The 12,846-nt window shown below is 41.7% G+C and overlaps 2 protein-coding genes across 2 annotated transcripts in view; one reads left to right on the forward strand and one right to left on the reverse strand.

Annotated features, from left to right (window-relative positions):
• Positions 1 to 6,222: 6,222 nt before the first annotated feature.
• On the forward strand, positions 6,223 to 8,291 carry foxd3 (forkhead box D3). The gene has a single exon (XM_071486161.1). It carries the CDS (start codon positions 6,647 to 6,649, stop codon positions 7,841 to 7,843), a length of 1,197 nt encoding a protein of 398 aa, XP_071342262.1. The 5' UTR covers positions 6,223 to 6,646; the 3' UTR covers positions 7,844 to 8,291.
• A 1,144-nt stretch (positions 8,292 to 9,435) lies between these two features.
• Positions 9,436 to 12,846, reverse strand: part of itgb3bp (integrin subunit beta 3 binding protein) — a 31,656-nt gene continuing 28,245 nt past the window's right edge. The window contains exon 6 of the mRNA XM_071486165.1: positions 9,436 to 9,828. Coding sequence (XP_071342266.1) covers positions 9,800 to 9,828 — 29 coding nt within the window. The 3' untranslated portion in view covers positions 9,436 to 9,799. The remainder of the gene's footprint in view (positions 9,829 to 12,846) is intronic.

A 12,846-nucleotide genomic window follows, 5' to 3' on the forward strand; every position in this document is an offset into this window, starting at 1 on the left:
TCTCAAAGTCTAAAGCCTTTTTTCACATCATCTACTTCTTCTTCCTCCTCTTCCACAGTTCCTGTAATTGGGTTCGAGGAGAGGTAAAGTGTCTCTGTGAAGAACCTGACAGATTATGTGAAGGAATATTATTATGGGCAGGGCAGGCGCGATGTAGGAGGTAATTTACTGTGATGTTACATATATGTATGCATCAATAGGCAAGAGGATATTGAGTTCAGGGGTCGTAGTGAATGAGAGTTCCCCTTTTTGATGTTGATTAGAAGAAACGCTGCAGCTTCAAGTGCCGACGTGAAGCGCATGGGGACACACATCATGATTTTTACAGCATTTTTGTGCGAGGATCTCTTGATCGTTTCACAGTCCTGGTTTGTTTTTGTACGTAAATGGTCGTTTTTTCTGTTGGATAGAGCGTCAGTCCACTGTTAGATATGTGTCACCGCCTCCTGATTCACCAGCAAACAATCCCAAAAAAAAAAAAAAATCAATTACATTTCTGAAGACAAGTGATAATAACGTATTAACTGCCAGTTTATTACTAATCTTTCATCATATTGACTGAAACTGAATTTTTTTTTAGCTGACACACAATTTGTGATTTTTTTTACATGAGTTCTGTTTCATTTCTGTTGCCCTCCTTTTATTATAGCTACCCCCATTCCCCCCAACTATTCGACTCCCTTGGTCGTATTAGCACATTGTTTGCTATCGTTTTATTCAGGACAATTATTTGGTGCAAAGCCGGGCTGCATGTGTTTTGACACCGTGTTAAATGGCCGCTACAGGGCCAATTTGCACCGTTTACAGCCTGAATCGCTGCGGTGATATACTGACGTGCAACTTTCCAGCCTTAATCTCAATGACAAAAAAGGGCCTACAAACTGGGTGACATTGCACGTACTTAACAAGTACACATTGGCATGGTAATCCGGCTGCATTTAGCTGGAGGTGTCACTTTCCCACCAGCACCCGAGAGTTTCCTCCCCGGGGGCGGCCCACTGACGGCCGGCCGGGGGAGAGGAGGGATGGACGGGCGGAGGGGCCGAGCGCAGACGCTGCAGTGCGTTTGCAGAAGTTTGCAGAACGGGACCCGTCACATGATGATCTTTAATATAAATCCAGATAAATAAATAAATGAGGAGGACGAATTTCCTGTCATGCAAGTGATTTGACTCTACATCAGATGAGATGAAAACGAATTATGTCCAAAAATAGTAGATTTATAATCAAAGATGTCAACGAAAGAGACGTTTTGAGACCGTGTAGAATCAGCCACTGTGGATGGCTGTGGTTTCCACATCGTTTGTCTGTGAGATTCTTTGACAGTATTTTACACTGACAGAAAAAAAACACATCTTTTAAAATTATTTGCGGAAGAACTGTAGCCTATTTTTTTTTTTTTTTTTTTTACCTTAAATATATATGGGATAATTTGACTTTTATATGTTTCACCTTACGCCAAATAAACCATTAGACAAATCCAGATGTTCTGTTTATAGACAGCCCTACATCTTGTCTCGTTCTGAGTCGCCAATATGAGTTTCTGAACAGATGAGGCCAGAAAACACGACTTCCAAGTGTTGATGTCGAAAACCAGAGAGAGGCCGCGGCCTGACACGGAAGCAGTGCAGGCTGGATGAACCACCAACTCTGATGTCCATTTCTTCCGCAAGCTCCAAGACGCTGCCTGTAACTGAGGAAAAACCACAACACGAAGAATATTGGTGACTATAGAGGACTGATAAACCAGTGAATCAACTAGAAACTCGGGATTTTTTTTTCTCATTTAAACACGTTACTATCATATAAATTCATCCCATTGTAATATGATTGATCCCAGCCTCAAAATCTGAAGGAACAGAGAAGCTACAGGGAGTGAAGCTGTGAGGTGAGTCTGCTGGAACTGTGCAGCCTGATCTGCTGGATTGTGTCTTCATGCAGACGCGTCAAACGGATGGGACGTCCAACCAAAACAAACACACACACACACACACACACACAGCAGACACACATGGATCCGTGTCTTCCATTTCGGGCCCTTTGTGCTTTGTTGTGGCGGAGAGATGAGGCTCGGCCTGATCCTGCAGGAGGGAGGAGGTTAAAAATGAGCTCCATCATATTGTTTGACAGAAACTCGCAGGTTGATAGAGTGGATTCTTTGAGATGGGCTGAAAATGGTGATTTCCAAAAAGAAGAGGAGAAAGAAAGAAAGAAAAAAAAACCGGCAGAGAGCTCACATGCCTGACTTTCAGGGCTCTGCAGCCTTCACACTGTCCACGGTAAAAAATTAAAAAATAAAAATCCAGTTGTAGAAAATACATTTCGATAATTTAATGTTTTCGTGGGCTTCTGTTTGTGGTGAGATTTTTTCAGGAGAGAATATCTTGCTTTTATTAAATCTGACAAGCTGAAGATTTGGATACTGGTGTAAAATAATTAACATAATGGTCGTAATTACAGGCGCGCTAACAACGCCATTCATTTATCATATCGTTTTAGTAGCTGCTGCCCCCGACTGCTCCTTCACCTAATGAATGAAATTAGTTGCCTTTCAAAAATCTGCTTCCGCAAACAGCTGATCTGGACGCAAAGATGTGAGTCGAGTGAGGCGCAGTAATCCGACTCTTTATCATAAGGGCAGGGATGAGTCTCATATTTGTGTGAACGGTTTTAATGGACGCTTTCACGTTACAGCAAAAACGAATATTTGTATCTAATGAAGATTTTTTTAAAAATAAATAATTAATCAATAATCTATACATGGATTTCAAGTTTTAAGCCTGTTTCTGGTGAGAAATCCTCTAAAAGGCCGCGTATCAGCGAATAATTCGGTGCCACATATTTTCAACCACATTTCTAAGAATTCAAAAGATTAAAAAGGGGAAAAGAGTGACTGTGGTCAGTGTTGTGTCAGAAAAATCAGCATCCACCTCTGCACATGCAGGGAATCAGCCTAAAAGACATTTACTGGGTATTAAGACAGTAAGACCTGTTTATGCACCTTTTTGTGTGTCAGTGTGTGTGAGCATCATCAGGCACCTTGCCCATAAACCTCCACACACTCCCCTGACCTTTACCTCTTGCGCATACAAACCGAACTAAAACTAGAAAAGTTTTTTTTTTTTTTTGTTTGTTTGTTTTCCATATATGGTCTTATAAAAACTAAACTGGCCTAATTATCACAAATAATTATCAGAAAGCCCTTGTTTTAATTTTGAATTAGAAACATCAGGAAAGTCACTCAATTGCATCAAGTGATGTCACACTGAGGGAATGAATCAACAATATTTTGCATCTCTGTGTCACTTTCGACATCCACCCTGCTGAAAGGCCCCTGAGCGAGCACCGACACCCTGCCATCTCCTGCAGGTGACCCTGACCTCTGACCCCAGCGAGACAGAGGGGTGCGGGGGGGGGGGGGGGGGGGGGGGGGGGGGGGGGTGAAAGAGAAAAGAAATCTCCCTCTCAGGAATCACCAGAGCATCACATTATTATGATCACAATTATTTGTTAGGTGACCTTGCTGGCAGTTTGCAGTGATCACATGCGGTGACTGTTTCCTCTCCATCACCTGTGCGGCTGCTGCTGCTCCGGCGCTGGTCCCCCCCCCCCCCCCCCCGCACCTAATGGTTTCATGCCGGAGCGAGTTGGCTTATTATACTAAAAGGTTTTGTCGCGCTAAGCCGTGCATGTGTGCTTAAAACGTACATTTCATTAACAAACTGCGGAGGTATAAAAGCGGATTTATGAGGCTTCAAAAGATCACAGGAAGGACGGGTTTGAAACCCCCTCTCGGTGCTGCTGCAGTCAGGTTATATCAGCAGTTACACCGCCTTTCACACAACACTGCAACTCTGGGATTTTTTAAAAGGAGGCTGGCTGCACCTGTCTCTCCACACACACAACCCCACTGACACACACACACACACACACATACACACACACACACACACACACACACACACGGGGAGAGAGAGGCTGGTTGAGTCAGTGCCCCTCTGACCCCCCGATTCCTTCACAATCCACAAAGATAAGAAAGGTGGCGAATACAAACCAAACATGTGTCATAAAGCTCCTTTATTTTGCCAATGTAAAAGATTTCTTGCAGTGTTTTCAAGATTTGGAAAAAGCTTTCTGTTGTGAGGGGAAAACCTGTCATCAAGAAAAAAACTCTAATATCAAAAAGATTTTTGTTGCTGTGAAGAAATGCGAGAATTGTGTCGAATCAGCAGAACAAATTATAAAAAAAAAAAGTCATCTGATCGGTTTTGGATTTTTTTTTTTTTTTTTTAAAAACAAAAAACTTCAGAAACAAACATAATAAAAGGTAGTTTTCTCATTTCTGACCTGAGAAAACCAGAGAGTGGAAAACAACACGTGCTTTCTCGTCAGTACAGATGCGCCCTGCGGATAAGTAGGATAAAAGTTGATGTAGACTCTGGTTTCATCTGCTAAGTAGTCCGTATTGACGGAGCTCCAGATCACACAGGTCACCAAGAGATTAACACCCGGCGAGTCTGATCGGAAGGAGCCATGTTTCCCTCCTTTGACCCGTGCCCGCATTATTAATGATAGCGTTTGATGAATCCCACTTTTATCCCGGGAGCAGAGACGTCGGAGGTGGCGCAGAAGCAGCAGCACCTCTGCGCACTGCTAAAGACAAATTAAAGGATCACACTCACACCGCCAACTGACTCCAAGATACAAAAAATAAAAGATGTAAAATTCATGAAAATGTGCTTTTTTTTGTCAAGACGCATTCAGATTTTATCATGTAAATTAAGGAGGCTAATTAAACGCAGGCGTAATTATCGAATTAATGGGGTGACATTTGTAATTTGTGCTATAATAATAATAATAATTATTATTATATTAATTATATTAATAACAACAACAACAATAATAATAATGTATGTATTCTGTCTCTACTGTGTTTTTAAGACAAAAGAGAGGCATGTAGGTGAGAAATAATCATTAATTGCGTAATATCTCAATTTGTAATTCATGTTTATGTTTTCATTTATTCAAATAAAGCTTTTGACAAAAAAAAACAAAAACCTGACTCGAGTTGATTATATAGAAATTTTCATTAACCTCCTAAAAAGACCTCCAATAAAAATCAATTGTAGGATGAAACCGCATGTGGCACATCGGGAATCTTATTATTTCTATTAACTACGCATTTCTCTTAAAAAGGTGGTAAAAGCAGAGAGTGGCTGTGGACTTTGGCTGAAATAAAAAAGCCTGCTCCTTCACTAAGTCCTCTGAAATTTTCTCACACGGTGCAGGAAACCCTCTGTATTGGATGTGACATCCTCTCCCTGAGCCCAGCCTACACCGCTCACCTTCATGCTTGTGAATAAACGCTCTCTTTGCATTCACCCGCTGCCCGCATTTCCTACTTTTTTCAAATGTAAAAACATGCAATCATTGGGGTCGTTAGCACCTCTTCCAAACTCTTAAGGAAATTCTTTATTCTCCCCATTCATTGTCGTCAGTGCTGCTGCCGCTGCTGCTGCTGCTGCTCAATATTCTTCCCACCTTCGGCTAATCCTGCGGGAATAAATAGACTTGAATTCATGGTTTGCATTCGCAGCTTGGATTTACACAACGGGCTGTAAAGCTGGAAATATCAAGGCATGCAGCTCAGCTCCAAATAAACAAAGTAGCCTATAAATGTTTAATCCTTACGCACTGACAAAGTCTCCTGTGCGCAGAGTGACATTCACGGAAACTGGTTTCTATTAAATTGCAGAAAAATCCATGCATGCACAATTGTACAACTGTAACGAAAAGTCAACACACAGGCTAAAACAACTTAAAGGAAGATTCCGTTAACTTAGCTGTCGTCGTTCTCGTTCTGCAGCTTTCAGCAGAGTTTGTATTAGCAAAGTTAAAGGTTTGGGTTGTTTTTACGCAGCCACGTTAATGCGCATCAGATCTTTCAATCATGAGGGCCAATTTTCTCTCCCCCTCCTCCTCCTCCTCCTCCTCCCTCTGCCACCGTTAAATGGTCTATGACGGACGAACACAGAAATCAGCGGAAAGCAGCATTGCCGATGTCCCATTGTTGACAAATCCATGAAACAACTCCAGTTTGCATGGTTTAACAGAGAGGAGAGGAGGGAGGAGAGGAGAGGAGAGGGGGCGTCTGTCGTCACCAGACCACGTGTCCCGCACTGATAGTATATCTTATACTGGGAAAAGTAATCTATCAGACAGCCCTTTTAAAAGCTCCGGCCTTTAAAAGCAGCATGTGTCATCTCGACTTGGTTCTCCAAATATCGCTCCTATAGGAAATATACGCACCGAGAAGGGACGTCGGAGCGCACAAATCGCAACATCTCCAAACAACTTCGAGGCAAGACGCTCCGCTCTACACAGGCCTGCTCACTTACCGAGCGGGGAAATATTTGTAGAAGTTGAAGTTTCTCTTTGGCTTGACTGGCTGGCTGCCGGCACAACCGCATTTAGATTTTGGGAGACATCTGATCTCTTGACAGGAGCGACTAGAAGCCCAACAGACCCGCTGTGTGAGCGCACTGACCGCGCTGGTCTCATCTACACATCACACCCGGCTGCTCGGTTGTTTTGGCTCCGGAAGACTTTGTTTTGAAAAAAAAAAAAAGTGTAAGTAAACCGTGAGATGACCCTGTCTGGAGGCAGCGAAAGAGCCAGCGACATGTCCGGCCAAACTGTGCTCACAGCGGAGGACGTGGATATCGACGTCGTGGGCGAGGGAGACGAGGAGGGCATGGAGAGGGTGGACAGCGACTGCGACAGCCCGGGGGGAGGCATCCTGCACGACCTCCGAGGAGAAGCAGGGGACGAGGAGGTGGAAGATGAGATCGAGGTGGAGAAAGAGGAGATGAGGTCCGGTGGAGGGAGTCCGTGCTGCGAGAGCTCCGGGGAGGGAGAGGCTGGCACCGGCAAAGGAGAGGGTCACGACGGGAGCGCAGCGGCGGGAGGTGGGATCCAAAAGCCCAAAAGCAGCTTGGTAAAGCCGCCCTATTCCTACATCGCCCTCATCACCATGGCCATCCTCCAGAGCCCACAGAAAAAACTCACCCTCAGCGGGATCTGTGAGTTCATCAGCAACCGTTTCCCGTATTACCGGGAGAAGTTCCCGGCGTGGCAAAACTCCATCCGCCACAACTTGTCCCTCAACGACTGCTTCGTGAAAATCCCGCGGGAACCTGGCAACCCCGGCAAGGGCAACTACTGGACCCTGGATCCCGCTTCAGAGGACATGTTCGACAACGGCAGCTTCCTCAGGAGGAGGAAAAGGTTCAAGAGGGTTCAGCCGGACATGCTCAGGGACCAGACCGCGCTCATGATGCAAAGTTTCGGTGCATACAGCCTTGGGGGGCCCTACGGAAGGCACTACGGGATCCACCCGGCTGCATATTCCCACCCGGCGGCTTTGCAGTACCCCTACATCCCCCCTGTAGGTCCCATGCTGCCCCCGGGCGTCCCTCTCCTGCCCTCGGCGGAGCTGAACAGAAAAGCGTTCAACTCCCAGCTGAGCCCGAGCCTTCAACTTCAGCTCAACAGTCTGAGCACGGCGTCCATGATCAAATCAGAGCCGTCCAACAGACCGTCTTTCAGTATAGAGAACATCATCGGGGTCTCCAGCGCCTCCTCGTCCTCACCGGGCGCCGCTCAGGCTTTCCTGCGGCCTCCGGTGACCGTTCAGTCGGCCCTGCTGAGCGCGCAGTCCCTCTCCCTGACCCGGACCTCAGCCGCTATCGCTCCCATCCTCAGTGTACCGTCAAATATCATTTCTGGACATGTTTTACCCGCAGCGACGGCGGCCGCAGTGTCCAAGTGGCCTTCACAGTGACTTAAAAACAAGAAAAAATAAACTCTTATTTTTATATAGAGACATTATTACTGGTGGAAGTGTGAAGAGCACAAATCAATAGGCAGCACTGGACTCTGTAGCCATGTAAAGACTGTTGAAACACAGAGAAAAAAGAAAAGGAGATATTTCTGTACAGGTAATATTTGTAAATATTTGTAAAAAAAAAAAAAAGAATGATTTTAGCCGTTTGACTTTTACCTGTCTTTTTTTTCTTTTGTTCTTGTTTGAGATCTGTGATAATTATTTTACATTTTCTTTTTGTACTGGAAGCTCAAGTGGACCCATTTTTGGCTTCCTTTTCATACAAGACACAAAAAGCTCTGAAAAAATAGACTGTTTATAAAAAATCAAATATATGTAATTCTATGTAGCTATATTGTGTTGTAAACTGAATTTATTTGTAAATAAATCTAAGAAAGAATTCAAATCAAAATTTAATTATTAACATTTTTAAATTGTCTGATAGATTTAATGAGTGTTCTTGTTACAGGAAATTTTTCCCACGCTGCAGTTAAAAAAAAAAAAAAAGAATCAAAGACAAGGAAACATGATTTTGACCACTGAACATACAAGTGGCAAAGAGTAGTCTATATTACACAAAATCAGAGTTGTCTTATCTTGTGAATATTAGTTTCTTACATTTACTTTATAATTTTCAGGTGTAAAAATATTTATATTGGCCAATTTTCATTAAGTTAAAAAAATCCAAATGTCATTTTTTATGATTAATTCTAATTTGTAATAATACTATTTTGATTATAATTGTCAAGTAACAGAGAGGAAATTACATTATAAGGCAACAGCTTAAGTCAACCACATTACTCCTTTTCAGTATTAGACTATAAAAACCTGAATTACAACTTTAAAGGAATATTTTTGCAGTTACTCTGTAAATTAAATGAGGCGTGCTGCCAAAGGTAAGATATTAGGAAAAAATAACAAAGCCATATTTTTACAGATTTATTATTTTTTTTAGATACGTGAATAAAACTGGTAAAGCAGAAATGTTTTATCCTGAGATTTAGTGCAGACAAACCTAAACATTTAGCTATCCAAACTGGTTTGAGGAATATTTACAGTGTTTCTTTAGAAACATTAATCTGAATGACACCACATTTTGGATGTTAAGGCAAATATATTACCACACAGGGGTAGGTAATAAAATAGTCTAATTGTTTTTAAAGTATACTGATAGTTGTTCCCTGACAATGATCCCTGGCTTGAGGTCACAGTTTAGACACCTTTTAATTTACCATTACATCACCGCTCGTATCGTTTTACATGATATTCTGCGGCTTGGCTACTATAAAGGTAACAGTTTCGCAGTTGTGTCTGGCTAATCACTTTTACACTAACAGCAAATGGTGTGTGTGAGTGTGTGTGAGGGGGGCTATAGGCGCTATATTTATCTGATCCCCATGGGAAAGAGAAAGGAGCCTCTCTCTCTGCTTCAATTCACTTTCAGACACCGAAGAAGGTGCTGATGATGCAAAAGGCTTCTCCAATGTCACCCTGGCATTTCTACTGAGCACATTCATTATTATTATTATTATTATTACTGTTATCGTTATTATTATTATTATAAGCCTATGATTAGGAGCCCAGTATAAAGATTCTGTATGATATTATTGTTGTATAATAGAATTACTCCTATTGCTAAAATAACAATATTTGCCACTTCAGCGCACATCGTTACTGCCGTCCATGATTTCTCTCATCGAAAACAAGAGAGAAATAAATAAATAAAAGAAATAGAAATATAGCAATCACAGGGTCTGTAATGAGGCTTTTGTTTATTTCTGTCACTCCAATGTTTTCTCTCCTACTTGCACTCGCAGTTTATAAATTAAGGAGGAATTTAACATTCACATACTGCTCCTCACTTTAAAAAGACAGTTCAAAGTGGTGGTGGTCCGGCGGTCAGCATCAGGGCAGTTAGACGGTATCATTTTGATCAAAGGTGTCTGTGGAAAATCAAAACGAGACGTTGTCAAATGCAGCTCCGTGGGTGTGTTTTGAGAGTCAATTAGCTACATTAAAAAAACAAAACAAAAAAAAAAAAAAAACGTCACAGTAAAATCATTTGGAAAAGGCAGAGGTGAGCTTAGTTAACACGTTTTCATCTCTGGTGTATTTCCCTTGTAGCGTGTGTGAAGCATGTGTGGCTGCGGACCCACGTCCAGCCTCCACAGAGCAGGGTCCGTGGGCCCCACACTCATATGCATGTCTCACTGGATCGGAGTGACTTCAGTATAAATGCACAAGCAGTCTCCGCTCCGTGTGATGCCTCAGCGTCTGTGTGTGTGTGTGTGTGTGTGTGTGTGTGTGTGTGTGTGTGTGTGTGTGTGTGTGGGGTCGCAGGCTGACAACACCTAGGAAGAGACGAGACTCAAGCCGCTAGGGGGCGTTAACTGACACCTCTGGCTCTTCATAAAGGAGACCAAAAATAAAAGAAATATTCTGGAAGACCATCTCAAACACTCGGTTATAATCTTTTTTTTCTTCTTCTACATTTTAGGTTGAATAAATGGTTAGAATGAATCAATACAACCGCAGGATATGCAGGATTTACTTTCAGGAGGAGACAATCGCTCATTTTTATTGGCAGCAGTTTCTTTTACAGTGATGGTAAATATTTTTGATCCACATTTTTCAGTAATTACAATATGTCCAGCTTCATAACATACAGGGGAACATAGAGCCAAGGCTGCCATTTTAGAGGGAGGTAGACTTGACGTTTATCATGAAGTAGGAATACTGAAATTGATGAAATGAATTCGGTTCTAACATCACGTTGAGAAAATAAAAGGTTTAAAAAAATACTGCTAGCAGATCCTTCCTGACCTTTATTGAAAAAAAAAAAAATACAACATTTTTAAATTGAAAGTGTGTTGAAAATAACATAAAATCAAGGTGTAAGACTGGTGTTACTGGCATTTTAAAGGAAAATTTTAATTGGGTGATAGAGACAGACAATTAGCCTATGATAATACCTATTTCCCTCCAAACAGGAAGCAGTTCAGATCTCTGCAGCTCCTCGAAGTCTAAGTTAAGGCAACCCACGGTAGGCCTACAGCCCGTTACAAATTGTTGTATCATAAACGAGCACAGTTTTTGGCTTTTCATGTTATTACATCGCCAGCAGAACAGTTTGCTGACTGGACGCACTCAATAATGACCTGTACAGCTGTACGTGCTTGTGCACAGGTGGACAAAAGCCTGGACCCCTGTTCCCACAGCTCCACCAGACAGTCTATATTAGTCTCAAGAGACAGTCTATAAGACTCTATACCATTATAAATCCACTCTGGGTTGTGTTTGATTGTTGACTTATCACCAAGCCAGCTCATAGCAGAGCAGACAGAGCTTGTATTCTAGGCTATATGTAAATTAACCAACACGTAGTTAATATGACGGTCAAATCAAACTAATTTTGACTTTATTATTATTGTTTTAAATGAATTAATTGATTTATTTTGACAGAGCCTTTGAGTCAGGTTTTTGAGTCTCCCATACAGCAGTGTAGGTCCATGTAGGAAAAAAAAAATTGCAGACACTGTCAAAAAGGGGACACTATTCTTTTGGAAATGTATCCAGAGCTTAACTTTTTAATGTGATAATTTTACTCACAAATGACATGATCTCACACAGACAATCCAGCCACAATAAAGCAATTCATAGGGCTAAAACTGTAATTTAAGTGTCTCACCTGAAGGCTCTAATTTGATGATTTGTTCACCCAAAAACAATATCAAAGTATTAGAGGCAATAGGAGTTTACATGCACAAGTGGTTTAGAAGTTGACAGAATGCCAAAGTACAAATTTGAGGTGTGTGATTATCACACCTCAAATTTGTCAATCGCATCCATGCAGTAACAAGCAGGTGTCAAATAATCAATCTGAACATCACTGGTTTACGAAAGACAAATAATGATGTTCCAAACACATCTCTGTTTGTCTATATACTAAATCATAATCAAACGCTTTTAATTAATCCCATACTGACAGAGGCCCAGGGCCACCTGCAGTGTGGTTTGTCAGAGTGAGTCCAGTGCAGCTGAGTGATCCTTTAAGAGGCCTCATTTATATGTAATTTTTATTTGTTAACCTACTGTACGTCCATATTGTCATACTGTCATACATACTGTATGTCATGTTATTGTCATATACAGGTGTAAAATCATTTTCAGTCATTTTCTTGTTCCCTGAGAGAATGAATTGCTTCATGATGTCAGCTCACATTGTCAAAACTCCACATTTAATGGGACACCATATGAAGATGGATGCACTCGCTTTTATGCAGCAGAGGAATTCCTGGTCCTCTTGTTTCATGTGGGATTTTAAACATCTGGTTGAGGACATTTTTTTGAGGGAAGGAGTTTGTGTTACCTGTGACCTTTGAATTGGAGAGGGCATGTTGAGTGTCACTGAAAAAACTGGATCAGAATCAAATTCTGTTTACAAAGCCTCAAACAGAGCCAATGGTGAATATTAGTCCTCACATCCTCAAAATACATGTATATGCATACTATGAATACTGCAGTATTTTCACAGGAATTCACTGACGGTACAATTAAGAGCATATCTGCAGTGAAGTAGTGGAGTAGTGGCAGTACTTGTGTGTCTCCATAGAGCAGATGCAGACTGTCCTGTTAAGTAAGTCATGGGAGATGATGCACAAGTATTTTTTTTTTTCCAACAGAAAAACTTCTAATTATAGGTCTTTATTTGTCCTCATGTTGACTATGAAACATGTGACAAAATAGCTGAAAAAATCAACTTTGACTTGCTGTAGCAAATGTGACTGCAGCTATGATAGACAACAATGGCATTGCAAGCAAGGCCTGAGCCTCCATAATAACTAGGTCATCCTCCACCACAAGCTATAGCCTTCTCCTGGGCGGGGATCACAGACAGTAAATGTAGGTACAGCAGTTACTGAATATTTAAAAAGGCATAGAGATGAAGCAATAAATGACAA

Source organism: Trachinotus anak, unplaced genomic scaffold (genome assembly GCF_046630095.1).
Source record: "Trachinotus anak isolate AG129_WGS33_773 ecotype Australia unplaced genomic scaffold, CSIRO_AGI_Tana_v1 ptg000010l, whole genome shotgun sequence".
Lineage (NCBI taxonomy): Eukaryota > Metazoa > Chordata > Actinopteri > Carangiformes > Carangidae > Trachinotus > Trachinotus anak.

Excerpts from the sequence above, each read along its gene's own strand:
- foxd3 (XM_071486161.1), top strand. The coding sequence starts at position 6,647 with ATGACCCTGTCTGGAGGCAGCGAAAGAGCCAGCGACATGTCCGGCCAA.